Below are 25,586 nucleotides of genomic sequence, written 5' to 3'. Positions count from 1 at the left end.
TACCTTATACTAGAATAGTCTAATATTAAGATAATCTAGAACTTTCTTATTACTATAGGTAATTAGATTAATATTACTTTTTTATTTTTTTATTTATATATATTTATTTTATAGTTCTATTATACTAAATCTCTAGGATTAAGCCCTTTTTAATATATATATATAATTCGTAATAAGAAAGGTTTAAAAATAAGGTAGTTTATAGTAAGTTTATAGAAAGGGTTTAGTAATAAAGATATCTAAATACCTGGTTTAGATATTAGATATTCTAGATATCTAGGAATATTATAGGTATTAAAGTAAATATTTTGCTTTTAAATATTTTATCTATAATAAGAAATTTAGGAAATAAAATATTATAATTCCGGGAAAGTCTAAAGCTTAAAGAACTTAATTTAATAGTAAAATTAAAGTAGTAATTAAAGAGCTTTAAGGATATATATAAAGTATATATTTTAGAGAAAGTATTTTATAAATACGGGTATTATATAAATAGAAAAGATAAGTTCTAAGAAAGTAGTTTTGGGACTAAAAGAAGTTAGTTTTAAAAAATAATAGATAATTAAATAAATAGATAATTAAATAGCTAATTACTTATTAATTAGTAAAAACTAAAGTTTTCTCTTTTAGGCTACCAGATACTTTATAAAATTAATAAGTAATTTCCTCTTTTAATAAAGTAGTTATTAGTTTTTAGTAAAAGCTAGCTATTTTTTTCCTTAGGCTACCGGATATTTTATAGAGTTAATAAATAATTCCTCTCTTTAATATAAACTAGTTTAATTTTATTATAGGCTACCGGATATTTCTTTAGCTTAAAAGATTCTATTCTCTAATCTATATATATAAACTAATTAGTATTAGTTTACTAGTAATATATAGTATTATTATATAAATATAGAAGTATTATTTATATAAGGTTAGTAAAGTTATTATTATTTAGAAATAAGAATTATAGTATTATAGTATTAATATATAATTCCTAAATCTACTAAGCCTAAAAGGGTCTAGTCTACTAGTTAAATTACTAATAAGATGCGAGATTATATAATTATATCCCGTATTTTATATCCTATTATCTATATTTTATTACTTATATCCCGTATCCTATATCTCATAACTATATATATAATTCCTAAAGAAATAGCTATATTAATAATAAGTTATTATTATTATTTATGGCTTTTATTTCTTTTACTTTTATTTCTTTTACTTTTATTATTTATATTACTTTATTATATATATATATATATTTAAAGCTTTTTTTATTATTTATTATATTTATTTTTTATAAATTAGTTTATTTTTTTATTTATAATACTAATTATAAAATAAAATAAAATATATAAAATCTTATAACTAGTAATTTTAAAAAATAATTTAATTATATAATAAGATTATATAAATTAATTATAAATTAAAAATTTAAAAAATTTCTAAAAAAAATTTCTAAATAAAACCTAATAAACTTATAAATTCTTATAAGTTATTTTATTTTTATAATTTTAATTAAAAACTTTTAATAAGTAAAAAATAAATAAGAAATAAATAAGAAATTAAATATAAAGCTTATATTTCAATTTTATTTATAAAATATTAATATTATATAAATAAAATGAATTCTAATAAAATATATACTAATAAATAAAACTAGTTATTTGCTTTTTATTTATATTATAATTAATAATTCTTTTATAAGATTTCTAATAATTTATGAAATAAAATAAAGTTTATAAATTATAAATTAAATAATTTAATTAATTTAATTAATTTAAGCTTTTTTTATATATTAATAAAAAATTTATAATAAAAATAGCTTTCTATTTAAATATATATATATATTTATATTTTTATATAATAATTATATATTTAATATATTAATTATTTTATTTAATATATTAATTATTTTATATATTAATTATTTTATTTATTTATTAATTATTTTATTTATTAATTATTTTATTTATTAATTATTTTATTTATTAATTATTTTATTTATTAATTATTTTATAATATATATATTAATTAGTTCTTTTTTATTATAATTTAATAAAGTACTTTTAGCTATTTAATTATCTAATTCTTAACCCTTTTAGTTAATTAACTACCTAACCTTTTAGCTAATTAATTGCTCTAATTTTTCGGCCGATTAACTGCCCTTAATATTTTAGGCCAATTAACTGCCCTAACCTTTCGGCCAATTAAACTGCCCTAATCTTTCGGCCGATTAACTGCCCTAATCTTTCGGCTAATTAAGCCCTTAATATTTTAGGCCAATTAACTACCCTAATCTTTCGGCCGATTAACTGCCCTTAGCTCTTCTTTACTATAACTTAGTAAAGCGCTTTCGGCCGATTAACTGCCTAATTCTTCGGCCAATTAACTGCCCCTAATTTTTCGGCTAATTAACTGCCTAATTCTTCGCCTAATTAACTGCCCCCTAATCTTTCGGCCGATTAACTGCCCTTAATCTTTCGGCCGATTAACTGCCCTAATTTTTCGGCCGATTAATTGCCCTTCTTATTTTCTTAATTAATAATATTTCTTTACTGTAATTTAGTAAAGAAGAGGGTATGGTCGTTACCCAGAATTCAAACCTTTATTGGGCCAGGTCCTTATGTAGCGACCTTGGCTAAGGAGAGTTAGGGCTGACTAAGCGTGCATGCTTGTGGTGAGAGTTTTGGTGTTCCTGTCCGAGCGCCTCTACTTTGGGACCGTGGCCCCCAATCGACACCCGGGGGTGGTCGTTTTACTTTTTCCCAAAACATCGGGAAAGTATGGAACTTGAACCCCACGTGAGATAGACTTCTCTTGGCTTGGGTAGATGCAATATCGATGAGCAGTCACTCTCATAAAAGATCGACAGCAAGAAAGGCTTACACTCGAGCGGCACGCCATTGGCAAAGTCTGCGGCAGCGCACTCAAGGTCGAGCATGTTGTTTGCATTTATATCTGAAGCCAATTCGAATCCGTTGTTGTTTTTGAATAAAGTTTTGAATAGAATCTGATGAGGTGAGAATTGACTATGCGTTCAAAACCAAACAGGTCGGACGGTGATATGAAAACATTGTGAAGCTCTCGCTTATCGATTAAAACTCAGGGGCTCAAAGTCACGAGATTCACCGGCTCTCCCCTCACAAAACCCTCGATATTCTCCTTCACAATCCTTTGCAAATTCTCCAAGCTTGCATCAGCATACCACGCAATATGAGGCGAAAGAGTCAAGTTTGGAGGAGTCTCTGAAATCAGCGGATTCGCTGAAGTGGCGGGCTCAATCTCAAACACGTCCGTCGCTGCATTCGCGATTGTTCCTTCCTTCAGTGCCTTTACCAATGCCTTTTCGTTCACCACCCCTCCTCTTGCAACATTAATCAGACTAGCTGTTGGCTGCATCATCTTCAATTCCCCCTCTCCGATCATATCCCGTGAAGTCTCGTCCAGCGGACAGCCGATCATCAGCACTGTGGATTTTTGGAGTGTGTCAACGAAAGATGTACGGCCAGGGCGAAGACTTGCCACACTTTTCCGATCGGCGATTAGGACCGTCATAGACAATGCTTTCGCGATTTTTTCGATGTGTTTCCCTGCATTAATTAGTCAATGAGTAGAGAAATCAAGTTGAAGTCCTCACCTAAAGCTCCATATCCAATTATCCCCATCGTTTCATGGCGAGCTACTCGAGGGAGATGCGGGTACATTCCAAAGACACTACTCTTAACAGGCCACTCCTCTGCCTTCAAGGTCATGAGATGCATATCCACGATGCGTCTTTTGGCTGCATAGTATAGCGCAAATGCATGCTCGGCCACTGCTTCCGAGGAACTCGCTGGGCAGTTGCTGACTGCAATATTATGTTTCCGGCACTCAGTTATATCGATGGTGTTGTACCCAATTCCCATAACTGCGATAAATTGAAGATTAGGACATTGTGAGACGACTTCCGAAGTCAAATGTACTCGTGTTACGATGATGATGGTTGCATCTTTGACGCGCTCAAGAACCAACTCTGGCGGGGTGTTGTCATATTCGTGATATTCGTGAGGCATGGAAAATGGAGGCACTGGGCAGAGAAAGGCATCGAGGCAGACTATCTTGTGAATTTGCGCTTGTGTACTTATGGAACCTATGCTGACCCCAAAACAGCGAACGTAAGCAATACTGAGAAGTATAGCAGAGAGGTTAAAACAGAGGATCGATCGATGATCTGAAGAATCAGCAAGGAGTAAGACGAGGCTTCTCGCTCATGCAGCCTTGTCGAAGGTTCGGTGAAGGGATGGATATTTGTCCGGTAGGGGTGGGTAATCCAAGCGCCAAGACATCCCACCTTTGCCAACTCTCTCGGTCTTTCCCGGAGGAATCATGGCTACCGATAGAGTGGACGACTCCGACAATGAGGGTCCTAACTCTCTTCTAGCACGCTTTGAACTTATTGTTACGAGCGGAGGCAAATTTGTACATACGAAGACTGGAAGAATTTATGTCTTATCTTCACTTCTATGGGTTAGCCCCCCTTTTTCGTAAGTGGGATGTTTTAGCGAGTCAGTTGTAAGTGAAGAATCCTTGCACAAACATCCCCACTTGCGTCTTCGGCGATCGGACCGTTAATGGCCGTTGTGATAAGGATGCCGCCGCCGGGCATGTACCAGTTCAATGGTTCACCTCGCAAACTTCAGCTTCGTTGTTCTTTCCTCCCTTTTGCGAGTCCGACCGAAAATCCGCTGATCCTGCGCATCTAGAGAAGAAAGTAGAGGAGATGGATTCTGATGCTTCTGGGATATCACCGTCGGACACCCACTTTGCTCACCGCAGCCCTGACACCGCCTTCGCCTCGGTACCGCGGAGACGGCCGCCGGGGGGGAAAGCATGCTCTCAATGCCATAGGCAGAAGCAAAGGGTAACTCATATTGCCTTCATTTAATGGTAGCTGACCATACAAGTGCAACAAAGGACAGCCATGCTCCAATTGTATTCGGCGTGGCATTCCAGATGCTTGTATATACCTGAGCCGCCAGGAGCGCAGAACTCGACGACAAATTGAAGAAACTCCAATCCCACGACGGGAGTCCCATCCGGAAACCTCTGCTGCCAGTGCTCTTAGATTATTGTTTGAGCCAGTTCACCGCCAGCAGGCAGTACCCTCCAACACCAGGCCGGTGTCTCACCACCTCGGCCGCCTCTTCAAGGCAAGAGGAGCTCCATCATATCACGGAGACTCCTACTTCGGTCACCAGTCTGCTGCCGTGATGATGGAAGCCTCAGCTCCTGCGATGTCGGGAGGTCCAGATGCTGGTCTCTCACGTCGAGCTCGGACAGGAGAAACTCAACCTTTCAGAAGCGAGCGAGGTCCATACGCTCACATTTGGGAGCTAGTTGGAAGCCTGCCACGACAGAAAGCTGTTGTGGACCATTTAACTAGGAGATTCTTCGACGAGCTGAATCCGACATTTGATGCCGTCCACGAAGGGACATTTCAGATCAGCTATGCAAAGTTCTGGGACCGCAAGTGCGGCTTTGACGGTTTGTCTTCGATGGATGTTCGTTGGCTCTCACTCCTGTTCATCATACTTGCCTTTGGCGAACTGCTAGGCTGTGCACAGCCATGCTCACCTGAAGCTCAGAGAGCTTGCGAAGAATCATCTCTGCACTTTTATTGGTCTGCCAGGAAAGCAGTCGTCATTGCACCGTCTTTCTTTGGTGAGACTCCCGATCTCGTCCGGGCCGGAATTCTCATTACTCGGTATCTGATGTATACGCGGAGACTGTCAGAAAGTTGGTTGACTATCTGCTTTGCCGTGCGGATGGCGCAAGCTCAAGGCATGCACGTCGACGGAGAGCAACTCGGACTACCTCGCAAGAATACGGAAACCCGGCGAAGGCTATGGAGCCAGCTCTACGTTCTGGAGCGAATGATTGCTCTGGCCTTGGGACGTCCGAACACAATAAATGATAGACATTGCGGGTTCACAGAGGCTGTGAACATATGGGTTGACGACATGACCAACGAGGATGCCAGGAAAGCTGTTCCCAAGTCATTCGACGAGCCAACTCCAGCAACATTCAGCGTCTTCAATCGCCAACTTGCAATTATCGTTGGAAACATTCAAGAAGAGTGCTTCTCACTGTTTGCGATCTCACACGATACCTCCTACGACGAGATTTTGGAGCATGATGTACGTCTCCTAGCATGGAAGGACAAACTTCCTTCGTACTTCAGGCTCGAAGATCCGGATACGTCCCATGACGCCCTGCAACCATACATTGCTTGGCACCGCCTGTACCTGCACGCTGCCTACCATTTCACAAGGATTACTCTTCATCGTTCATACCTCCTTCGAACTTCATTTACGGGTCGGTATCAATATAGTCGAGCTGCCTGCTTGTCCTCTTCTTGCGCAGACCTGCGAACCAAGCTCGCATTCCGAAATCCAAGCATGGGTGACCGACTACGATACAACATCTCTGTGCATCAATTATTCAACACCGCTCTCATTTTAGGTGTCATCGTTGTTCGCGATCCGCATGGTCCGCAAACGGAGCCGATCCTAGATGACTTGCAAGCGTATTGCAGCAAGCAGAATTCAGACACTTGGGCCAATGATTTTGATCTTGCTGAGGTGAGGGTGATAGAGCTTTGCATCTCGCGGGCTCGGCAGAGCAGGAATCAAGGTCCGGGATTTACTGGGAACAGGACAACGACGTCTTTGATCGAGTCAAGTCAAACATTTTCAGCTGCCACTGCTCATCCGTTGACACTGGAGTATGTCGCGAATCCGGTACACCAAGACCCGTACCCAGACATTCCGGGTTATGGTGGCGGTGAAGACCAATACGGCCGGGAAGTATGGTCAGATATGTGGTCTAATCCTGGTTACTATTTCCCTGAGCCCATGGGTAAGTTGTTGGGAAAGAAGAACGTTTATTTTCCGAACAGTCTCACAGTCTTTTCGTCAGACTTTTGTAGTTCCAAGTCTCTTTACTAGCAATTGCTAACTCTCGTTTACCCAGATTATCTGATATGGAAGGATTTGGTGGATGATCTCGCAGGAAAGTGAAGCTCTACTTCGTTTCACAGAGCCGACAGCTGTCTTCGATACTGAAAGGGATTGTTTTGCGGAGACCTCGGGATACTGATAATATTTCTTCTGCCAAAGGACACTTTCACTCAAGTACAACAGGAGCCTCTTGTGCAATCGGATTTACCAAAGTCCCCAACCCATGACTGATCGACAACCTCAAAACAGAACCTTCCTTCAGATACAAGGGAGGGCTATGGCTATGTCCAATACCGCTCGGTGTCCCCGTCAAGATGACCGTACCAGCCTTCAAAGTCGTTCCCTATCCCACCGTCAGCTCATTATTTCCACTGAGGACTCAAAATTGGGACTTACCACGGACAAATATGAAATAATCTCCGCAACACTGAAAATCATATTCTTCGCAGGCTTATCCTGCATAACCGCCCCATCCAATGTCGTCTTCAGCCACAACACAGACGGATCCGGGATGCTCTCCGCTGACACAATCGTGGGTCCCATAGGAGCAAATTGATCGAATCCTTTTGAATAACCCCATTGCGAGCCTCTTGTTTGTACAACACGAGCAGTGACGTCGTTGGATGTCATGTATCCAAGCACGTAGTCGAGTGCGTGGCCGACAGAGACGTTCTTGCAGTCTTTCTTGATGATGACGGCGAGCTCTACCTCGGGATCTGCTTGGCCTGCTGCTTCGTGTGGAATAGTCAGGGTTTCGACTGGGCCGTGGGCGCAGGTATTTGGCTTGAAGAAAATCTCTGGGTGTTTCGGGATGGAGAGTTTCATCTCTGCCTGAAGGGTTTAATCATTCGGTCGGGGTGAGGCATGCGGGACGATGACTTACAGCGTGGTCCGTATAATTCAATCCAACACAGCGTATTGTGCCGACCTCTGACAGCGTGAGAGGAGAGAGTATCTGTGGTATTGGTCAGGTTACGTATAGGGCAGGTGTTTGGGTTCTTACTAGTATCGCTGTCTTCACTTCACCAGTGAAAACTGCGTCAAGATCCAGTGCAGACTTGGCATCGAGAACCTTCACCAGCACTGGTTCTCTGTCTGCCATGGCGAGACCAACTAGGATGAGTCAGAATCACCACCATATACAAGATGCAAGGAGAAGAGTTTTCTACCGTCCAGCTCTGCGTCAACTGGCTCTCCGCAGTATTCTTGCCCATCTTCGGCCAAGAAGCGTACAACACGCTTCCAGACCTAACAACCCTGTTAGTCCCATATTCGATCAAACCTCGAGAACATGCACTTACGGGGTGAATTCTAACAGCTGATGGCATCTTGGAATCTATTTGGATAGAAAATGTATGAGATGATTTTTCTTCAACAAATTCGTTCTTAAAAGGTCATTCAAGAAACCCATTTTCGGAACAGCAACTACGGCCTTTGAAAATGACCCATCTATGCATGGAGATCCACATTGCCCCTTCCCTACTCTGGCGGGTTTGCAACTCTGAGGGAAGGCACTATCCAAAGGTGGGGGTTGCCCGGCCTTTCGCTTAACCAGTCACCCCTTATTCGGACCTTCATCTTATCAATACTAGGCCGATCACTCACGCTACGGACTTTTGTCTTGGCAAACATGCGCTTCGCCCACTGTGCTGACGAACCTCACGCTTATCAGTGAACCAGTTCGAGAAAACGTTCGATAAACAAATTGCTTGTCGATTTTGTTTTAATATGGAGAGCCTAGAGGCACGACTCGCGAGGGTGATATAAAGCAAGTGTTAGGTACGGCGATCGTGGTGAACTTCATTCACACTGCTTCTTTTGATATTATTTGAAAAGACTATAGCTTCGCTTTCCTCCACAATGGACGACAACGAAAAGGGACTCCCGGTTGAACCAAAAACTGATGAACAAGTGGCTTCTGGCTCCGATGAGTTTTCGTCTGATGGAGCAGTCGACCATTATATCGATCCTGCTGCTGAGAAGAGGCTTATTGTGAAACTCGATCTTTACTTGGCACCGGTCATGACTTTAATCTTCCTGGCTGCGTATCTGGATCGAGCGAATATTGGGAATGCCGCGTCCGCTGGCATGACTGCTGATTTGCATATGACAAGCGGTCAACTTGGCAGTGAGTGCTTTATACTGCGAGCCAAATAATTCAATCTACTGATCAAACCTGTTTTTAGATGCAGTGACTCTCTTCTACGTCCTCTATGTTGCATTCGAACTTCCTTGCACAATTGTAGTGAAGAAGTTTCATCCTGGTAAGCCATCCCAACACTTCTCCGTAAAATCTCCAGGTGTTAATTATCTCCAGGGCGAATGATCCCAGCCCTAATGTTCTGCTGGTCCATCGTCATAATAGGAACAGGTTTCATGCACACCGCCAACCAACTCTACGCCTCCCGCCTGCTCCTCGGCCTCTTCGAATCCGGCATGTTCCCCTGTCTCGCCGTCTACCTCAGCACCTTCTACAAGCGCGAAGAACAAGGCCTCCACATCGCCTATCTCCTTGTCTCAGCGGCTCTCTCCGGTGCATTCGGTGGTCTCTTCGCCTTTGCGCTACTGAAAATGGATGGTGTAGGTGGACTCGCGGGCTGGAGATGGCTCTTCATCGTCGAAGGGCTCGCTACTGTCGTCATCTCGATCGCGATTTTCTTCCTGCTTCCAGATAACTTCGAGACAGCACGGTTCTTGAACGAAGAAGATAGGAAGATCATGCGTATCAGAGCCGAAATTGCTGCTAGGTATAACGGTAAGGAGGAGTTCGAGTGGAAGGAAATCCGCAAAGCGTTCCAGGACCCGAAGACGTGGATTAGTTGCTGGTCTCAATTCATGGGCGATATCTGCTCGTTTGGCCTCTCGACCTTCTTGCCGTTGATTATCAAGGGCTTTGGATATACCACTGTCCGGACGCAACTCCTCACTATCCCGGTCTTCCTTGTTGCGGCGTTCTTCTTCATCATCGTGTCGTGGTGCTCGGATCACTTTGGCAAACGAGTGTTCTTTATGTTGCCTGCTGTTCTGGTGACGATGATCGGTTATGCGCTGCAACTTGGAATCCCGATCTCGAATAAGGCGGTGCTGTATTTCAGCACGTTCTTGATTGCACCGGGGATTTATATCATCTTAGGGTTGAACTGTACTTGGTTGTTGAACGGCCATGCCGGGTATTACAAGCGTGCTACGGCTGTGGGCATGAATCAGACGATTGGGAATGCTGTTGGTGTTGTGGTGAGTCTCACTCCCCTTCTTTATCCTTAAAACCCAAAACTGATGAAATGGGCAGGTCGGTCAAATCTTCAAGAAAACAGTAAACGGGAAATACCTCACGGGCTTGCGGATCTCGCTGGGTGCCGTGCTCCTTGCTGGGTGTGGACATATTGTGCTATATAGTCTGAGATATCAGAATATGAAGAGGGAGAGGATGAGCCTCGAGGAGAGGGAAGAGGAGATTAAAAATGGGTGGGGTGGGGACTTTCATCCGGATTTTAGATATGCACTTTGAGAGGAGTCGGAATCTCGAAATATAGTGCAAGAGGTCAGACTTCGTTCTCACGAGCCTGATTTAGTGTCATACGAAAAGAACACACATTGAAAACCTATCTTGACAAGTACAACGCTTTCGGATTTTGAGTTCCGCTAATCCGTGATTTGTGAGTTTTGCAAAACATCACCTCGATTTGTCTTTCGGACCCACATTAACACAAACACCATCATCCAGAATCCAGCTCTCAACAGATAGAGATTCACTCAAACACCAGCCTGCTCCTCCCCAACCCACTCCAAAACCCTCCTCCAAACCGCCACCCCATCATGCACACCCTCCGCCCCATCAACCAACTTTCTCTTCTCCATCTCACTCAATCCCCTCGTATACAAACTCTCACTTTCCATCAGCGCTCTCGCCAACTCAACGCTCATCTCCGGATGTCCCTGGAACGTCAAAATCCTCCCGTTCTCACTCAAACAGATCTGATTGTTCTCCGCCAGCTCGATAAAACCAGGTGCTGGGATGGCGATCTCTTTTCTGTGAAGTTCGTGGAGCTTGATGGAAGGAGAGGAGGAGGAGGAGGAGGAGGCGAAGAACTTGTGCCCGAAGGGCGTCAGAGGGAGGGTGGTGATGCCGAGCTTTAGGGCGTGTTAGTTCTGTCGAGAGAGATTTGGAAGTGGAAATGGAGGAATAGAAGCGAAAGAGAGGAGGGGAAGGGGAAATGAACCTCGGTTTTTCCAGCTTTATTCCACCCCAATTCTCCTCCAAAGGCCTGACAATACTTCTGATGCCCGAAACAAATTGCCACTATCTTCAATTTTGGGAAATCTCTGACAGTAGTCTTGAGGAACTCTAGTTCCTTAACAACCCAAGGGGCAGACTCATCGACAACGTAGGTTCCGCCGCCGATGATGAGGAGGTCATGGTTTGAGAGTTCTGTTGGGGAAGGAAGGGAGAGTGAGGGAGGCGAGTAGAAGGTTAGTTTTGAGGTTGGAGAGAGTGTGTTGAAGATGGACATGTAGGCGGAGGTGAAGAGGGGGATGTAGGGGGGTTCGTCGGTGTTGATTAGGATTGCTATTTTGAGAGGCCTGGAGGGAGCGAGGGAGCCCATTTTCGGTACTCAGTGAGGTTGAGTGAAGTTAGAAAGGAAGTCTTGAGATTTGAAATCTGAGTATGTGAAGAAAAGGAAAGAAGTCGTCAGCGGATGGGCTTCAAGTGACGTGACTGTTTGACGAGGGATAATTTTGAGAGTAACAGGGATGGCTTCACTCTTAAGTAACCCCCATTCTTGATCTACTTTTCGGCTTTCAGTGGTGATTGTAATAAAGATACGCTTCGGACACTAACGATCGAAAGTCCGATGTGACAAGAGTGGGGGGCGAGGCCTTCGCCATTTTGAGGGCTTGGAGGGAAAGAAACGGATCGAGAAGTGCAGCAGCGCTCATTGATAGGATAGGCTAATGTCTTCCAACTGTCCCAGAAAGACACCAGTCTTCCTCCCGTTGGCCGATTTCTTGACTCGGCTGTTTGATGCCTCTCATCGCATCTCGAACACATCCCCACCACTGTTCAAATAGCTCAGTATTGATTCCCCTTCCGACTGCCTCCAAAGCAAACGCCACTCCTTTCAAGTCTCCAAAATGTTTGAATAGTAAGAATATCCAGTCTGTATGGTGACACCGCGAAAGTTTGCCGTACTCAGCCCTTACTTTCACAATTCTGTCCATTTTATCTGCTCCTGCAAACTGCCCGAGGGCCTTCGGGCTCTTGAATGAGAATATACAATTTGGGTAGAAGGTAAAAGGTAAGATATCGTATTTTACATAAGGCGAGGAGAGCGATAATGGTGTTTGCTGGTGAAGAGGGGTGGGGCCGTTCCAGAGGTAACGAGAGGCGGGAGAGAAGCGAAGTAGTGTGCATAGATGTCCGTCCGCAGTTCTGTGGGTAGACGCGAGATAGAGAAACAGGATGGGATGGTAGAGTTGTCTCTGTCGTGAAATTTGAGGAAAGGGTGAAGTGATGCCCGCCCGTTTTGGGAAGAGATGGATGAGAGCCTCGAAGGACTTCTTTCTGCAACAGGCATATGACGATGAGTCTATGTTGAAACAATGACGCAAATAGAGAATTTCGAGGAAAGTTGTTGATTCTTTGGGAAGCAATCAGAAATACATATCGACAAAAAGGTGTGGAATAACGGCGTTGCGCAAGCTTGAGAGGGATTTAAAGAGTGGATGATGAGTATGAATGAGCACTTTGAGCAACTAAGACTTGTAATCTTCTCAAGTGGTCTACTCTGTGCATGTAATCTGAAGTTTGACGAAATCATGAACCGCTTGGTCAAGGGGAATGGGGAGAACGAGGGCTTGGGGGTTGAGGACGTTGTGTCACGTGAAATTAATCTCTTCCCTCGCCGCCCCTTCTCTTCCATCCCCTGACATCACCACCTCGCCATCTTCTCATCAACCAACACCATTCACGACAACAGCTTTCAATCGCTCAAATATGGGCGAAAGTGATCCTGGTCCATTGAGGCCGTAATCTCTGAGTCGCCTCTCGCGTTATCGAAAAGTTCGTCCGATCGTGAGCTCCCGGTGAATCGTCGACGCGTCAACAGCCATCCGCTGTAGCTCCACACTCTTAGAGCCAAAGAACGAGAACACTACCCAGAGTTGCAATGCCAGCTTCATCCTCATCATCGAAATCGTTTTTGTGTTCGAGTGCACGTCTTCTGTAGGGTGAAACGGCACAAAGCCCGCCGCCCCATACAAACGAACTGTTCCTAGACTCCTGAAAAGGTTCATGTTATTGAAAGATCTGCTGATTTGAGGGATTTGGGGATATTACTCGAATATCAAGTCTACCTCCTACCTTTTACACTTTACCGCTTGCCCCAAGTCCCAAATGGGAGGCTCAGAGGGTTCAGGGGACAAGGAAGGTCAGTCGAAAATTATTTGAAATTCCCTTTCTTCTTAAGCACCGACGAGAGAGATCGCACTCATTGATACCATCGTGGTATTACGCAAGCCTTCAGATTTGTGACGAGTGTCGTCAAGTTCGATTTACACGAATACGATGTCGAATTTTTCCTGGCCTTCAAAATTTCCTGATAAAGTAAATAGTTCGCACTTGGCAAGGCACCCTTACACATAGCGGCCGTTAGTGGCCGTCTTGTCTTTCGAGCAGATCGCTTGCAAGCCCCCGAATGGATCGCCAAAACGGAGTCGGAGGGTCTTTGTTTGGGAGTCTGTGAGGCTGTGAGGCTGTGAGGCTGTGACGGCTTCGCTTGCAGTTTCAGGGCGGGTTGGTAGGCCTAACTTTCCTCCGGTCGCAGGTGGGACACGGATTTGGCATCAAAAAGCGGGCCTCAGATCACAAATCCCGCACGATGATACGTAGTGTCGAAAGCGTATAGAGAATGCCATCTTATTCGCTAGAACATGACAGTCGTCGGCTTTCAAAACCGTCCATGAAAGGCCGAGTGTCGTTGCTGTGTCTCGACAGGCTAGCTTTTGATATTTTATCATCCACCATAGTCTGTAAGTATTTACCAGGCCATCCCACCTTTATCTTTTAGTTGCGGTTATCTCAAATTCTCCACTGCCGCTTCACTTCGTGTTGTCTTTTATCTCTATTCAGTCACCTCGCTCCTTGAACTTCCATCAAAACCTCCTGTGTAGCTTCCAGTCATGGCGATCATCATTAACCGAAACATCTGCGTTGCTCCAATTCCTGGTCGTACCAGTACATACGGCTATGTTCCGTCTCTCGCAGCTGGTATCGTATTCTGCGTCCTTTTTGGCCTGAGCATGCTCCTGCACACCTTCACATCTATTCGATATCGCACTTGGTGGCAGCTTGTTTTCACGGTTGGAGCGCTTTGCGAGGTTCTTGGATGGGCTGGCCGTGCTTGGTCTCACTCCTGTCCCTATCAAACGACTCCCTACCTGCTCCAAATATGCACACTCATCATTGGCAAGTATGATTGTCTAAACACCATGCCCATTGTCTAACTTCAACAGCACCAACATTCTTCACTGCTGGAATCTATGTCATTCTCGGTCGACTCATTCGATCGTTCGGAAGAGGCGTCTCCCCTATCTCTGCAGCTGCCTACCTTTACATCTTCTGTACCGCCGCTGTGGTGTCGTTAGTAGTCCAGGCTGTGGGCGGGGGAATGGCCGCAATTGCGTTCGAACAGAATCCACCCAAGAACACCGACAACGGAACGCATATCATGGTGGCCGGGATCTTGTTCCAACTCGCCTCGATAATAATCTTCGTCAGCCTCTTCATCGTCGTTATCTTCCGAGCGCTGAAGAGCAAAGGCGAAGTCTTGACGCAAAGAAGAATTCAATGGATCATTGCTGCCATGGTTCTCTCGGTCGTGCTCATTGTCATAAGAAGCATATATCGAACGATTGAACTTCTGCAAGGATGGTCGGGATATCTGATCACGACGGAGAGATATTTCATTGCGTTGGATGGTGCGATGATGGTTGGAGCTGTCGGTGTTTTCAATATTGCCAGGCCTGGGTGGGCGAACACAACAAACAAAGACTCGGACTTCGAAGGGGAGAGCCAGGTAGAGATGACTGATAGATCACGAAGTAAGGATTAGAGGTTTGCTTGTGGCGTTCGGATATACTACAAGGATTTCGGGGATTTATAGACAGCATAGACCAGACATGTGTTCTAGATGGAAAATAGAACGCATATTTGCCAGCCTTCTTTGACAGCTTTGATTGGGGGCAGTCAGACTTCCAGGGGTATGGATCCAACGAGGGGTTGCAGTGCGGGGCAAGACCTTGAGGCTGATTGTAACTCCCCGCTGTTTGCTGATGTCAGACTTCCCGCCACAATGTACCTGCGCTGATGTCCACTCATTAAATCCGTCGAGCTCCTCAGCTCTATAAGTATAGACAATTCGTTCCCTCAAACAAGTTTCACATTCAAAAATCTTCTCATATCCCTCCGCCAAGATGTACACTCAAGCAGAACCGAAGCCCGGCTCAAAAACGTATTTCTCCAAGCCCATTCACAAGTGATTGTCATAGCTAACAAAGACAATTCTTCACTGCCTTCGCTGCCTTCGATCCCTCACGAATGTCAACACTCTTTAGCAAAGTTACATTCGGAAAAATTACCAACGAGCCCGAACTACTCGGTCTTGAAGCAATTGAGAAGGTAAATACACATCATCTTTATCTGAAAAAGATTTCCCTGAACTTCTCAGTAGCATGAGACAGGAATATTCTCCCTCCATTTAAGTCAAAGCCATAAAATTATTCGAGTTAGTAAGCAGTAGGGCTCTTCTCCGCCCCCGAAAACCTAAAAGAAATAATGAGTACTTTACTGGATTCTGAACATAGAAACAAATACCGTGAGGAACGGAACTGGTATCTACTCAGCTCTCGAGATCACATTTACTTTCAAGAGCCACCCTGACGAACCAGTTGCCATTCCTTCGCTGTCTTGTTTCGAGCGTGTTCCGACTGGGGAGGAGGGAGCCGGGAAAGTGAAGAGCTCCATGACTTATGAGGACCTAGGGCCGGTGAAGGAGAATATTGTGGGGCATTGGTTAACCTCTTTACCCTTGTTGATAGATGAGAATAATCGCTTTTGAAGTGGAGTAATTACATGACAAAGCAACTACGGTGAAACCTCGCTAGCTTCAGAGATCAGATCGGCCCCTTGAGCCAATAGAAAGTCCAGCAAATCCAAGAAAAAACTCAATAATCCGAAACAACAAACCAAACGTCGAGGATTTGCACATTGCATCGCTACACAACGTGCTAATATCAGCCTTCACAGAACCAAGAAACGGGATTCTCATATACATCAACCCCCCATCTCATTATCTCTCTGAAGGACACCTGCCCTTCTCAAAACTTATCATATGAAAACACTCCTCCCACAACTCAACAAAAATACATCGTACACAATCGGAAACCAAACCCTGGCTCGAGAAGGCTGCTTGCCCCCTTCCTTTGAAAGCTTGAATATCCATGGCTGGTAATAGCACCGACAACTCACCCACCCAACCAAGCTGTAATCTGATTCTGATTTCATACATACCAATTACGAAACTAGATATCGGTTGCGAGGGAGCAGCAATCTGCGGCACACTAGAAGTAATGTACGTCTTCAAAAGCTACCCCAGAGACCCGGTGGGGTCACCAGCAATGGATACACGATTCGTGTGCCACCCGGTGAGGAGGTTGCAGAGAAGTGCAAGGCTTTGATGATTTATGAGAATTTGGGGTGACCAAAGATAAGACGGGGGTTTGAGTGTGGTGTGAAGCATGGGAGAACAGGATTTGATCTTGCTAGACCTTTGAACAAAATTGAAGGACTTCTCTGAGCTAACATGTCGAGGTAATTCTGCTGGAGAAGAGAAGTCGGACCTGAGCTTTCCTGAACGCAACTTTCTCTCCTCCTCTCCCGGACATGTTGATCAAAACATCACAGCCAATTGAATGATTCCTTCAAGGTGTTCCATATCGGAAAGACACCTAAATTGTAAGCCAGAGCGAACGGTGAGAGTTGTGTTCATTGGTCCTGATGCAAACCTTCCCCAACCCAGAACCAAAATACCGAACGAAGACCTGCTATTTTTTCCTGGACCCTCGGTTCCTAAAACCCCAAACGCCATGCTATCCATACCCCCAATCATATCAATAAATAACTTCAAGAAGCATATCATGGGTATCATCATCCATCGTCCATTACCAAGCTCCCCAACTCTCCGCCCTGCCTGGTGTGCCATCAGCGAAAGCTATCTGTGAAAAGAATCTCCGCGGAAAGCCAGCTCTCACGACCTCCCTCCAAAAGGGCCCCCCTGATGATACGGCCCATAATTCACCGCGCCAAACGCCTCACGTCCAGACGTCTTGACCTCCTTCTTCTTAGCCTGTTCCCTCTCAAATGCAGCTGTAGGCGGCTCTCCAAGCGAATTAAAGAACTCCTTCGTCTTCCTCCAAACTTTCGAGGATTTTGATGTCACGGAGGAAGTAGGTTCTGTCGACGACCTCGTTGGCTTTTCGGAACTTGTGTTTGTCTTTGTGTTTGATTTTGGCTTCGATTTGATGTTGAAGGATGGTTTGGATGGTAGCTGCCATTTCTTGGACGAGGAAGACATGTTGATTTCCGAATAGTGCGGGGTAATGAGCTGTGACTTCACAGTATCGCGGTGTCGAAATTAAATGATGGATCTGAATTGATCTACCCAATCGTGAATAGAGGTGGGCGTCCAAACCTCAATATATGTAGTGCTCCCTTCAGCGAGAGCCTTTCTGCTTTGCACCGAGGACGACAGGACGCAAAACAGCAGAGCTCCAGGTAGCAATATATCCAAACTTTTTATGTCCCAAATAGCCTCCCACCCCAGTGCAGCAGGCGCCGGGCAGCGGATGGGGCGTTAGTTTGGGCGGCCAACCGCAACGAGCTCACCGGCCCCCACCCCAGCTCCATCAAATCAGCCACCAGAAAATTCCAACATTCGCACTGCAGACGGGTGGCTGCCTTCCATCAGATCAATCAGCCGGGGAGTCTGTGCCACAGCCTTGCTTCGCCTCCTACGTGAGTCAATGTTACAGGGCGCTCAGATGCGCCTCCGTGTTTTACTTGAGTTCCCGCTTAATTGCAACGCCCGGTCACGCAACGTGTCACGGCCTGGACAAGCTGTGGAAGTGGAATGTGGTGTGTTTTGGTGTAAATATGTAAGAATGATGGTGCCCTAAGGGCGGTGAAGAAGCTATATGTACGCCTGTGCGCAGCACGTGACACAACGCCAACACGCATACAAAATCGCGAAAACTCACAACTTTTAAATTTTAATAAGTTTTTAAGTAACTAATTTATAAATTTAATATTTTAACTATATTATAGGAAAATAGCTATATTTATAAGTTATAAGTTAAATACTAAGCGTTTTTAATATATAAGATTTTAAAGAAACTATAAAATATAAAATATAAAAATAAGTTATTATATATATTTATTAAAGTATTTAATTTATATTTATATAATAGAGTTAGGAAATTAGATTTAATTAATACTTGTTATTTTAACTTTTTAAAAATTATTTTAATTGATTAAAGTTAACAACCAGACGGCAAGCCTATATCAGGAAACCGCGACCTGCTGTATCAGGCAAGGCGCACGCACGGACCAGCCGCCGCTTTCGCGGGGTATAAAAATCTCGCGACTCCATTGCTCGCTCCTTTCCCTTCTTCCTTCCTTTCAATAGCCCAACAACCTCCGCCTTGCGCCGCTCGGTGCTCGCTCTTCATGCGTATTCGGCCCTTCTGCCTAGAATCCTACCCCTTCCCGCCAGGCTCCCCTGATGGCCACGCCGCAGCTGAGAAGACCGCGCCAGCGAGGTACGGGGCAGCTTCAACTAGATTCCACGATCGCCCCCTCTAGCCTCGATGCTACTGAGTAGCTGTGATGCGAATCCCCTCACATGTCCGCCTCGCATTGGCCGAGTTACGAGCTCGACAGCGTCTAGACCCTCTCGCAATCTGCCTCGTCGTCGCACTATTACTACCTCTTACTATAGCGTACTCCGGAGACTAAGACGCCGTGGACAAGGCCTCCCCTCGTTGCAGCACAATAGCCAGTTGCAGTGATGTCTCACGACGACGCGGCCTGGCTTCTGCGTAGCTGTGCCCCAGGTGCTGCAGGTGAATGATGCGTTGGGAGCTTCCTGGTGAGTTTCCTCGTTGCCGCAGCATATGTCGTATTCGTCTTGATTACGTGGCCTTGGGGCTGATTCGAAGCGGTAGGATTATCACGAGGGCTCTGCTAGGAGCATTTCCTTGGAGGATCTGCTAAGGATCCGCCAATTGGACCACGCCAGCTACAGGATTAGCAGCTGAGACGCCGGACGACGGGAAGGACTTTGAATGTGCTAGTCTACTAGTCTGCTTGAAGCCTTCAGACGGGTAGAGAGGGCAATATCCGAAGTCATGCACCCCCTCCTCTTACGACGATCCTCGCTCCTTCCTGCTCAGCTTTTCACGGCCTCGCCGACGATCGAGAAATGATACTGAGATCGGTCGATCGTGGTATATAGCGAAGTGGGGGTAACGGCTGCGGATGGGCATATTCTGGTATGAGAGCGCAGGATCGACGGTAATAAGGCCTTGCAGCTGCGGCGAATCTCTCTGTGCGAGAGGGGCCGTATTGACGCCGAGGCGGTTTTACGGAGAGGGCGTCAAGAGGTGGAAGAGAATCGCATAGTACGGTATAGTACGGCGGGCCATAAGGCGTATTCCGGTTCTGCGAGGGCAGTGCAAGAAGCCTATATGAACCCATTGATTTCCCGTCTGCTTTTTTTTTTGGCAGTCCAGTTGTACAGCCAGCAGCCAGCGGAGAACTTCTCGAATACTCTTAGTTATTTCCATACGCTCGAGATGTCCACTCTTGCCTTTAAACCTTATACCTACAAGCCAACTGCTCTGCGCTCTAAGAGCAAAGTAACCCACTGCAGACCTGCCCTAGAACAGGTCAGTATCCTCAACAAGCTCCAATATATTACGTCGAGTGGTGCATTACTTAGCACCCTACGGGCAGTAGCTGATAACGGGGGCTACAGGCCCGGAATTCGAGGTATGTAATGGAGATGTATTGGCTTGTAGCGACAGTAACTGACTTGTAGGAATCTGACCAGGCACCGGTACTGTTTTCGGCGGTAGCAAGAGAGTAAATAATAACGAAACCGACGACGACCGAGACCTCCCCACAATCGAGGAATTGCTGTTCACTAATCTACAAGTGCAGGGCTTCACGACCGGGGGTCGAGGCCCAGATAAGACGAGCGGAGTTGAGGAGGTAGCAGCAGATAAGAGGGGTGGCTTTGTTAACTAGAGCAGGTTAGCGCAAGGCGATAACTCAGGCGGGAGTCCAGGTGAGCCTCACCTACTATACCCTTATTGTGGAAATGGACAGCCAATTTTTCTGACACAGTATAGATAATCCAGTTGTCCTAGGCGACAGCAACTTGAGTGTCTCCGAAGCCGAAGCCAATGACGGTAGTCTTCGTGCCGAAAGTGTAATAGCACCAGGCACTGGACTTTTCGATAGCCCAGAGACAGCCATCGACTCGCTAACTCCGGCTCCTGCTCGCAGTCCCGATGGATGGCACGATATTGATGACTTCCCCGAGCCTGCTCCGCGCTTGCGGCTTGCGGAACAAAGAGCTTCGCCAGACTCTCTGCCTCATACCCCTTCTTCGCGCCTCTCGAGCGAGCCATTACACGACAACATCAGTACAGATTCCAAGGCCACGAGCCCCTCTTCGAGCCCGCCTCCACGCCATTACTGAGCGTCGCCAGAGACCCAGCTCAGTCAAGAGGGTCGTCTTCATACCGGTCAAGGCGTGGCAGACGAACACGAGCTGGTTAACCATACGCTCGACACTCTCCTCATTGATAACCTCCACCGTATGTCTCACAACTTCATCATCAACCTCCCTCACGATCCTCCTCATTTGCTCTGCCAGCGGTTCACCAAACTCTACCAGATCAGGCACGGTCCACTGATCATACAGTCTCCCATGGGTTCTCGACGGAAAGAAGCCACCGTGTGATAGCAAGAATCTATAGCAAAGATAACAGAGAGATTTCGATATGCCGATAGCTCTTGGCGGTAAGAATACTGCTTTATGGGTGCTCTCTTGGGTGAAGAGGTCTAATGAAGTGCCAACTGGACTTCGGCATGGACATGGAGCGTTCGGGCCCAGGATTCGTAGCCGATGAGAGTTGGGATGCTTTGATATGGTGGTAGGTAGGCCATGCTGAGGCCGTGGGTGAACATTTGAGGATATCGCGTGGCGATACTGACTAAGGATATTGGGATTCGGCGATATGATGCAATCTTCTGGATTTGTCGGAGGGATTTGATGGCTGATGCAACTTGCGGTGTTGGTGTTGATCCAATACTGTCTTCCAAACGTACAAGAAAATCCTGAATTGAAGCGGTCGAGCAAAATTCGAAACTGGCCGCCACGAGGGAGTACAAATCTTCCAGATGATTCCCGGATATGTTTTCAAAAGCTTGGTAGGTAGACACCAGATCTCTCAAGTGCTTCTCCACCTGCAATCTTGACTCGGCCTCCTTTCTGGTGTGTGAAAATTGTGCACGGTGGATAAGATTATCTATATCCTTCAACAAAGGTTTTTTGTGACTCTTGGACAGATACTTCGGTTTCTCCCAATGAGAGGAGCGTAGTCGTGCAAGGAGACGTCGGCGATGCAAGCGAACAATACTGTGATATAGTACTTTCATAGCATTTGAGCCATTCTCCTCCCGATCAGCATCTACCGTTGACAGAATAGATGACCATCCTTCCAATGCAGTCTTAGTCTCGTTGTTCAGCGAGATGTCCAATGCGGCGAATCGCAGTGTGAGACTTGGCGGGCCAAGATGCTGCTCGATACAAACAGCAGCCACGCTTTGTGCACCTTCATCGACAGCTACAAGGGAAGCAAAATCATCGGCAAGACGTTGTTCGACAACGAGTGGTAAGCTGTACTTCGTGTTCGGATCATGTGGAGATGCAGGAAGCCAGTCTGCGGCGCTGAAGTATTGAGGAGCGATAGGGACCGCGTTGGTCGTCTCTTCAAGGTTGACTAAATGTTGTCGGAAGGTATCTTTGGAGAGATCGCGCCAGATTGACTCATCTATAGATCTGGTACGGATATCTTTTCTTTCCATAACAGAGAGGATACGAAGTGGATATAGAATTTGACGAGGCAGATGCTACCGCGTCCGCGGGTATCAATGCGCTAGAGCTAAGCCTAACGGAATTCCCATCCGATCCCCGGGCACTGGCTTCCGTGGACCGCGCCTAAGAGCCGCACGGAAACAACTAAACAGCGCACAATCGAGCGCAACCACGAGTTCCACCACCTTTCCCCCTTCATTGCCTTCGACGAGGCTTGTCGTCTCTCTCATTGCGGTTCCAGCCGTATTCACACCATCGATGACTGGTAGGTTCTTCCCTTTCATTACAGCACCTATAATACTACGAGCTCGACGTCCGGCCTCAGCTCACGCTATCGCAGCACTGTTGGATCGGATGCACCATGCTATATATAGAGCGGACCTCATAGCAGTTCATATAGTGATGCGTTCAATAACATGCTTCATGATAATCTGATGCTACGTCCATATGTTCTATCGCAAGATTGAACTCATCGTACTGTGTTTAATAGAACCACAATCCACTGTAGTCCCCCGTAACGACTTTCTTCGAGAAATCGCTAGTCTTTCCCATATCTCCTATCATCGAGCCGTTATCCAGGTCCATCGCCCATACAAGTGTTCTAAACCAACATTAGTTGCATGATGTGATTTGAGAATAATCAGGACTTACCCTCCCAAGCACTTCGAATTTGCGTATTGAAGCTTAGTTTTCATCGTCTCACCATCATCGTACGACACCTAGGGAAGGTCAATTCGGTCACTTGAGCCATGCTCTCTTTGCTAGATAAGTGTACGTACCCACTGGTTCCCTCCCCACGTCACAATCTTGACTGCTGCATCCTTGTCCAAGGTCACAGTGGCTCCAGCACTGATGACGTCCCCAATCTCGACAGATGATAGAATCCCGGCAGTGGCTGTACAAGGCCCTGCGTTACCGCCGGCACTGAATGGGCACCCCGTTGCCGAACATGACGGATCGGTGAGCGTGAAGCCTGCACAAAATCGAATTAGTATACCGCTTGCAAGCAGATGAGGTACATACTTCGACCATAGAAGCCCAGACCCATGTTCACCTTGGCGGGGTCGATATTATTCCGCCACAGCAGTTGAAGTGCTAGGTTAATTTCCGTGAGATTTGTATGTGCTTGAACGATGTTTCCAATGCTCTTGACGCCAGCGTCCCAAGTACCGTGCAAATCGTAGGTCATAACGTTGAACCAGTCAAGAATAGGCTCCATGCCGGCGATGTCGAAACCTTGGAGGTACCAATATGAAGATGGCTATTGTACAATTTAGCAAGAAACGCTGAGCAGAGAGCTTGGTGTGCGTACCAGCGTGAGGGAGATTCCAAACCTGTGCGACAACCCCGCATTGTCAAAAGCCGCACGGAGGTTCTTCAAAAACGAGACAAAATTAACAAAATCATCTGGAGATCCGAATCGATCCGGTGCTACTGGATACTCCCTGCCCTTACGTTAGTCAACGATGGCGAATCAGAGCCAAGCACATACCAATCGAGGTCGACGCCATCGAAATTGTTGTTCACCAAGAAAGAAATCAGAGACTTGAAGAAAGCACTCTGCGCGGATGTTGAACGCGCAAGGTTTGAAAAAGTGGTAGCTGTTGCGCCTGGATCGTTGAATGACCAGCCACCCACACTGATCCAGACCTCTAAGCCGTTCTGTTTCTGTTTAAGGGCTGAGACACGTTGATATAACGCCGCGACCTGAAAAAATGTGAGCTCAGAAGACATTGAATCTTGATGGAAAAGCATACGTCATTCGACATCGGTGCTATCTCAAAAGTACCCGGGTCGATATACGCAAAGGCGAAATTGATGTGCGTCCAGTAGCCAAGTGTTACGTCTTCTGGTGCCATTGCTTGAATAGTTGTCAGCACGTTGTTATCTCCATGACGGATGCCTCCTTACTATTGCAAGATCTCTCCAAGTTCCAGCCTTCATAATATCCGATGACACGACCGTTCGTTGCAGAATTGCCGCTACACGATGGTTCGGGAACCTTTGTGTCGCCACAAAAGTCGGCAGTGCTTCCACAAAATCCTGTTTCCATTAGCCTTCCACCTACCACGATTCCTCGCAGCTGCTCTTAACTCACCAAAAGCACTGCAGCAGACATTCAACGGACACGTTGAGGCGTTACTCCATTGTATACCCCATCCAGGATCACATTCGCTCTTGTAGCCACAGCTGGAAGTGCAATTTTCTGCCGCGCAAAAGACAGGTCCCAGTCCACAAACACCTCTGGAAAATATCAGTCGGTCTGGCGTCAAACGTTTCCACTGTGCTTCGCTCTTACCCATTTGAACAGCATCCTATCGCGCATGGCTTGGTGGGGCTGCAGGTATAATCTTGGGCAAGAACGGAAAATAAAAGAAGGCCAAAGGTGGCAAGCCAGGCTGCCACTGTTCGAGTTGAAGTCATGTTAGGTCGATTCGACAGTACGGAATGAGTACAGCAACTTTCTGTTTCTTTGTTCTACATGTGTGAAGATTCGGAGGTATCTGTCATAATCCGAATCGTTGACCTTTTCATCGCAGCTACCGCGAATACTTTACTCCCACACGGAGCGTGCGGGGGCAGAAGTTGCATTTCCCTATGGAGCGAAACTGTATCTAGTAAATTTCACAGTCATCTCCGAGTACTGAGGGGCCCATTAGACTGGCTGATGATACACAGTCAGATTCTGTCAAATGAGGCAGTCCTCTGCCGGCGATCGGATCCTACAAGGCCGGACAGAATGCAGGCAACGGAGATGAGCAACTGTAAGGCTACCTGAGGTGCCGATCACTACCCTAGAGATTTATGTTCTCTCTTTACTGGCATTTAGGGATGGCACTTTACATTACAGCGGGAATCAGATGTGTAATTTACGTAATTACAGGCCCTAAGCACTTTACACGTTACATTACAGTCATGTGACGCACTAGCCTAATACGGAACGCACTAACCTAATTTAGAAGCGGGATACCTCGGTAGCAAGTTTGAATCTTCGTAGCCGAGAAACTCTCCACTATTAAAAAACTGACTACCAAGAATTAATCGCCATTCAACAAGCTAATATGCTATTTAATAATTCGTAAAGTGCTCGAGAGAAAGTAGAGATTCATAGAGCCTTCGTCAAAATTTTTAGTATACGAAGACGGGTCGATATTTAAAGCTATAGTATTCCAGAGGTTTCTGGCATAATTCAGGGCACACTTCAGAGGAGATCTAGGGGGGATATTAGCGATTTTCAGGGCCTTTAGGACCTCCCTAATCAGTATTATGACCTGGAGTTTCAGGCCTTTGGGGACTACTATTGGGACCACGTGCCTTAAATTATACCTTCTTTATGCATGAATTATACTTAAAGTTATGCTATATTACACGA

At 45.6% G+C, this 25,586-nt stretch overlaps 9 protein-coding genes across 9 annotated transcripts; 3 read left to right on the top strand and 6 right to left on the bottom strand.

Moving 5' to 3' along the window:
* Positions 1-3,047: 3,047 nt before the first annotated feature.
* Positions 3,048-4,046, bottom strand: K444DRAFT_670723 (uncharacterized protein; the record flags this gene model as incomplete). Its single annotated transcript, XM_024887660.1, has 2 exons — positions 3,048-3,584; positions 3,632-4,046. The coding sequence occupies 2 exons, from the start codon at positions 4,044-4,046 to the stop codon at positions 3,097-3,099; spliced, it is 903 nt and encodes a 300-aa protein (XP_024726834.1). The 3' UTR covers positions 3,048-3,096.
* Positions 4,047-4,304: 258 nt separating this feature from the next.
* On the top strand, positions 4,305-7,199 carry K444DRAFT_286347 (uncharacterized protein). The gene is made up of 4 exons (XM_024871621.1): positions 4,305-4,545; positions 4,737-4,894; positions 4,938-6,891; positions 7,006-7,199. Exons 2-4 carry the CDS (start codon positions 4,754-4,756, stop codon positions 7,050-7,052), a joined length of 2,142 nt encoding a protein of 713 aa, XP_024726833.1. The 5' UTR covers positions 4,305-4,545; positions 4,737-4,753; the 3' UTR covers positions 7,053-7,199.
* Positions 7,159-8,320, bottom strand: K444DRAFT_638507 (uncharacterized protein; the record flags this gene model as incomplete). The annotated part of the gene is made up of 6 exons (XM_024884263.1): positions 7,159-7,335; positions 7,389-7,823; positions 7,876-7,947; positions 7,996-8,105; positions 8,162-8,240; positions 8,294-8,320. 6 exons carry the CDS (start codon positions 8,318-8,320, stop codon positions 7,159-7,161), a joined length of 900 nt encoding a protein of 299 aa, XP_024726832.1.
* Positions 8,321-8,852: 532 nt separating this feature from the next.
* K444DRAFT_604914 (MFS general substrate transporter) lies at positions 8,853-10,500 on the top strand (the record flags this gene model as incomplete). The annotated part of the gene is made up of 4 exons (XM_024878832.1): positions 8,853-9,120; positions 9,179-9,256; positions 9,310-10,226; positions 10,282-10,500. The coding sequence occupies 4 exons, from the start codon at positions 8,853-8,855 to the stop codon at positions 10,498-10,500; spliced, it is 1,482 nt and encodes a 493-aa protein (XP_024726831.1).
* A 26-nt stretch (positions 10,501-10,526) lies between these two features.
* On the bottom strand, positions 10,527-11,754 carry K444DRAFT_670721 (class I glutamine amidotransferase-like protein). The gene is made up of 2 exons (XM_024887659.1): positions 11,213-11,754; positions 10,527-11,123 (listed from the first exon to the last, which is right to left on the bottom strand). The coding sequence occupies exons 1-2, from the start codon at positions 11,594-11,596 to the stop codon at positions 10,746-10,748; spliced, it is 762 nt and encodes a 253-aa protein (XP_024726830.1). The 5' UTR covers positions 11,597-11,754; the 3' UTR covers positions 10,527-10,745.
* A 2,417-nt stretch (positions 11,755-14,171) lies between these two features.
* K444DRAFT_648787 (RTA1-domain-containing protein) lies at positions 14,172-15,103 on the top strand (the record flags this gene model as incomplete). Its single annotated transcript, XM_024885506.1, has 2 exons — positions 14,172-14,457; positions 14,505-15,103. The coding sequence occupies 2 exons, from the start codon at positions 14,172-14,174 to the stop codon at positions 15,101-15,103; spliced, it is 885 nt and encodes a 294-aa protein (XP_024726829.1).
* Positions 15,104-17,296: 2,193 nt separating this feature from the next.
* Positions 17,297-17,623, bottom strand: K444DRAFT_638502 (uncharacterized protein; the record flags this gene model as incomplete). The annotated part of the gene is made up of 1 exon (XM_024884262.1): positions 17,297-17,623. The coding sequence occupies one exon, from the start codon at positions 17,621-17,623 to the stop codon at positions 17,297-17,299; it is 327 nt and encodes a 108-aa protein (XP_024726828.1).
* A 3,258-nt stretch (positions 17,624-20,881) lies between these two features.
* On the bottom strand, positions 20,882-22,478 carry K444DRAFT_286272 (uncharacterized protein). Its single transcript, XM_024871620.1, has one exon. The coding sequence runs from the start codon at positions 22,201-22,203 to the stop codon at positions 21,178-21,180; it is 1,026 nt and encodes a 341-aa protein (XP_024726827.1). The 5' UTR covers positions 22,204-22,478; the 3' UTR covers positions 20,882-21,177.
* Positions 22,317-24,868, bottom strand: K444DRAFT_622538 (glycoside hydrolase family 18 protein). Its single transcript, XM_024882121.1, has 11 exons — positions 24,513-24,868; positions 24,312-24,457; positions 24,125-24,256; positions 23,971-24,074; positions 23,706-23,920; positions 23,526-23,658; positions 23,237-23,474; positions 22,993-23,186; positions 22,865-22,932; positions 22,554-22,814; positions 22,317-22,478 (listed from the first exon to the last, which is right to left on the bottom strand). The coding sequence occupies exons 1-10, from the start codon at positions 24,635-24,637 to the stop codon at positions 22,697-22,699; spliced, it is 1,473 nt and encodes a 490-aa protein (XP_024726826.1). The 5' UTR covers positions 24,638-24,868; the 3' UTR covers positions 22,317-22,478; positions 22,554-22,696.
* Between the last annotated feature and the right edge of the window lie 718 nt (positions 24,869-25,586).

This window comes from Hyaloscypha bicolor (genome assembly GCF_002865645.1).
Source record: "Hyaloscypha bicolor E unplaced genomic scaffold K444scaffold_189, whole genome shotgun sequence".
Taxonomy (NCBI): Eukaryota; Fungi; Ascomycota; class Leotiomycetes; order Helotiales; family Hyaloscyphaceae; genus Hyaloscypha; species Hyaloscypha bicolor.
This window is presented reverse-complemented; position numbering and strand designations above follow the sequence as displayed.

Excerpts from the sequence above, each read along its gene's own strand:
- K444DRAFT_286347 (XM_024871621.1), top strand. The coding sequence starts at position 4,754 with ATGGATTCTGATGCTTCTGGGATATCACCGTCGGACACCCACTTTGCT. Across the intron at positions 4,895-4,937 it reads GCCATAGGCAGAAGCAAAGG|TGCAACAAAGGACAGCCATG; the intron begins GTAACTCATATT and ends TGACCATACAAG. Across the intron at positions 6,892-7,005 it reads CTATTTCCCTGAGCCCATGG|ATTATCTGATATGGAAGGAT; the intron begins GTAAGTTGTTGG and ends TCGTTTACCCAG.
- K444DRAFT_670721 (XM_024887659.1), bottom strand. The coding sequence starts at position 11,596 with ATGGGCTCCCTCGCTCCCTCCAGGCCTCTCAAAATAGCAATCCTAATC. Across the intron at positions 11,124-11,212 it reads ATAAAGCTGGAAAAACCGAG|CTCGGCATCACCACCCTCCC; the intron begins GTTCATTTCCCC and ends CACGCCCTAAAG.
- K444DRAFT_286272 (XM_024871620.1), bottom strand. The coding sequence starts at position 22,203 with ATGGAAAGAAAAGATATCCGTACCAGATCTATAGATGAGTCAATCTGG.
- K444DRAFT_622538 (XM_024882121.1), bottom strand. The coding sequence starts at position 24,637 with ATGACTTCAACTCGAACAGTGGCAGCCTGGCTTGCCACCTTTGGCCTT. Across the intron at positions 23,475-23,525 it reads TTGGAATCTCCCTCACGCTG|CCATCTTCATATTGGTACCT; the intron begins GTACGCACACCA and ends ATTGTACAATAG. Across the intron at positions 22,933-22,992 it reads CGTGGGGAGGGAACCAGTGG|GTGTCGTACGATGATGGTGA; the intron begins GTACGTACACTT and ends GACCTTCCCTAG.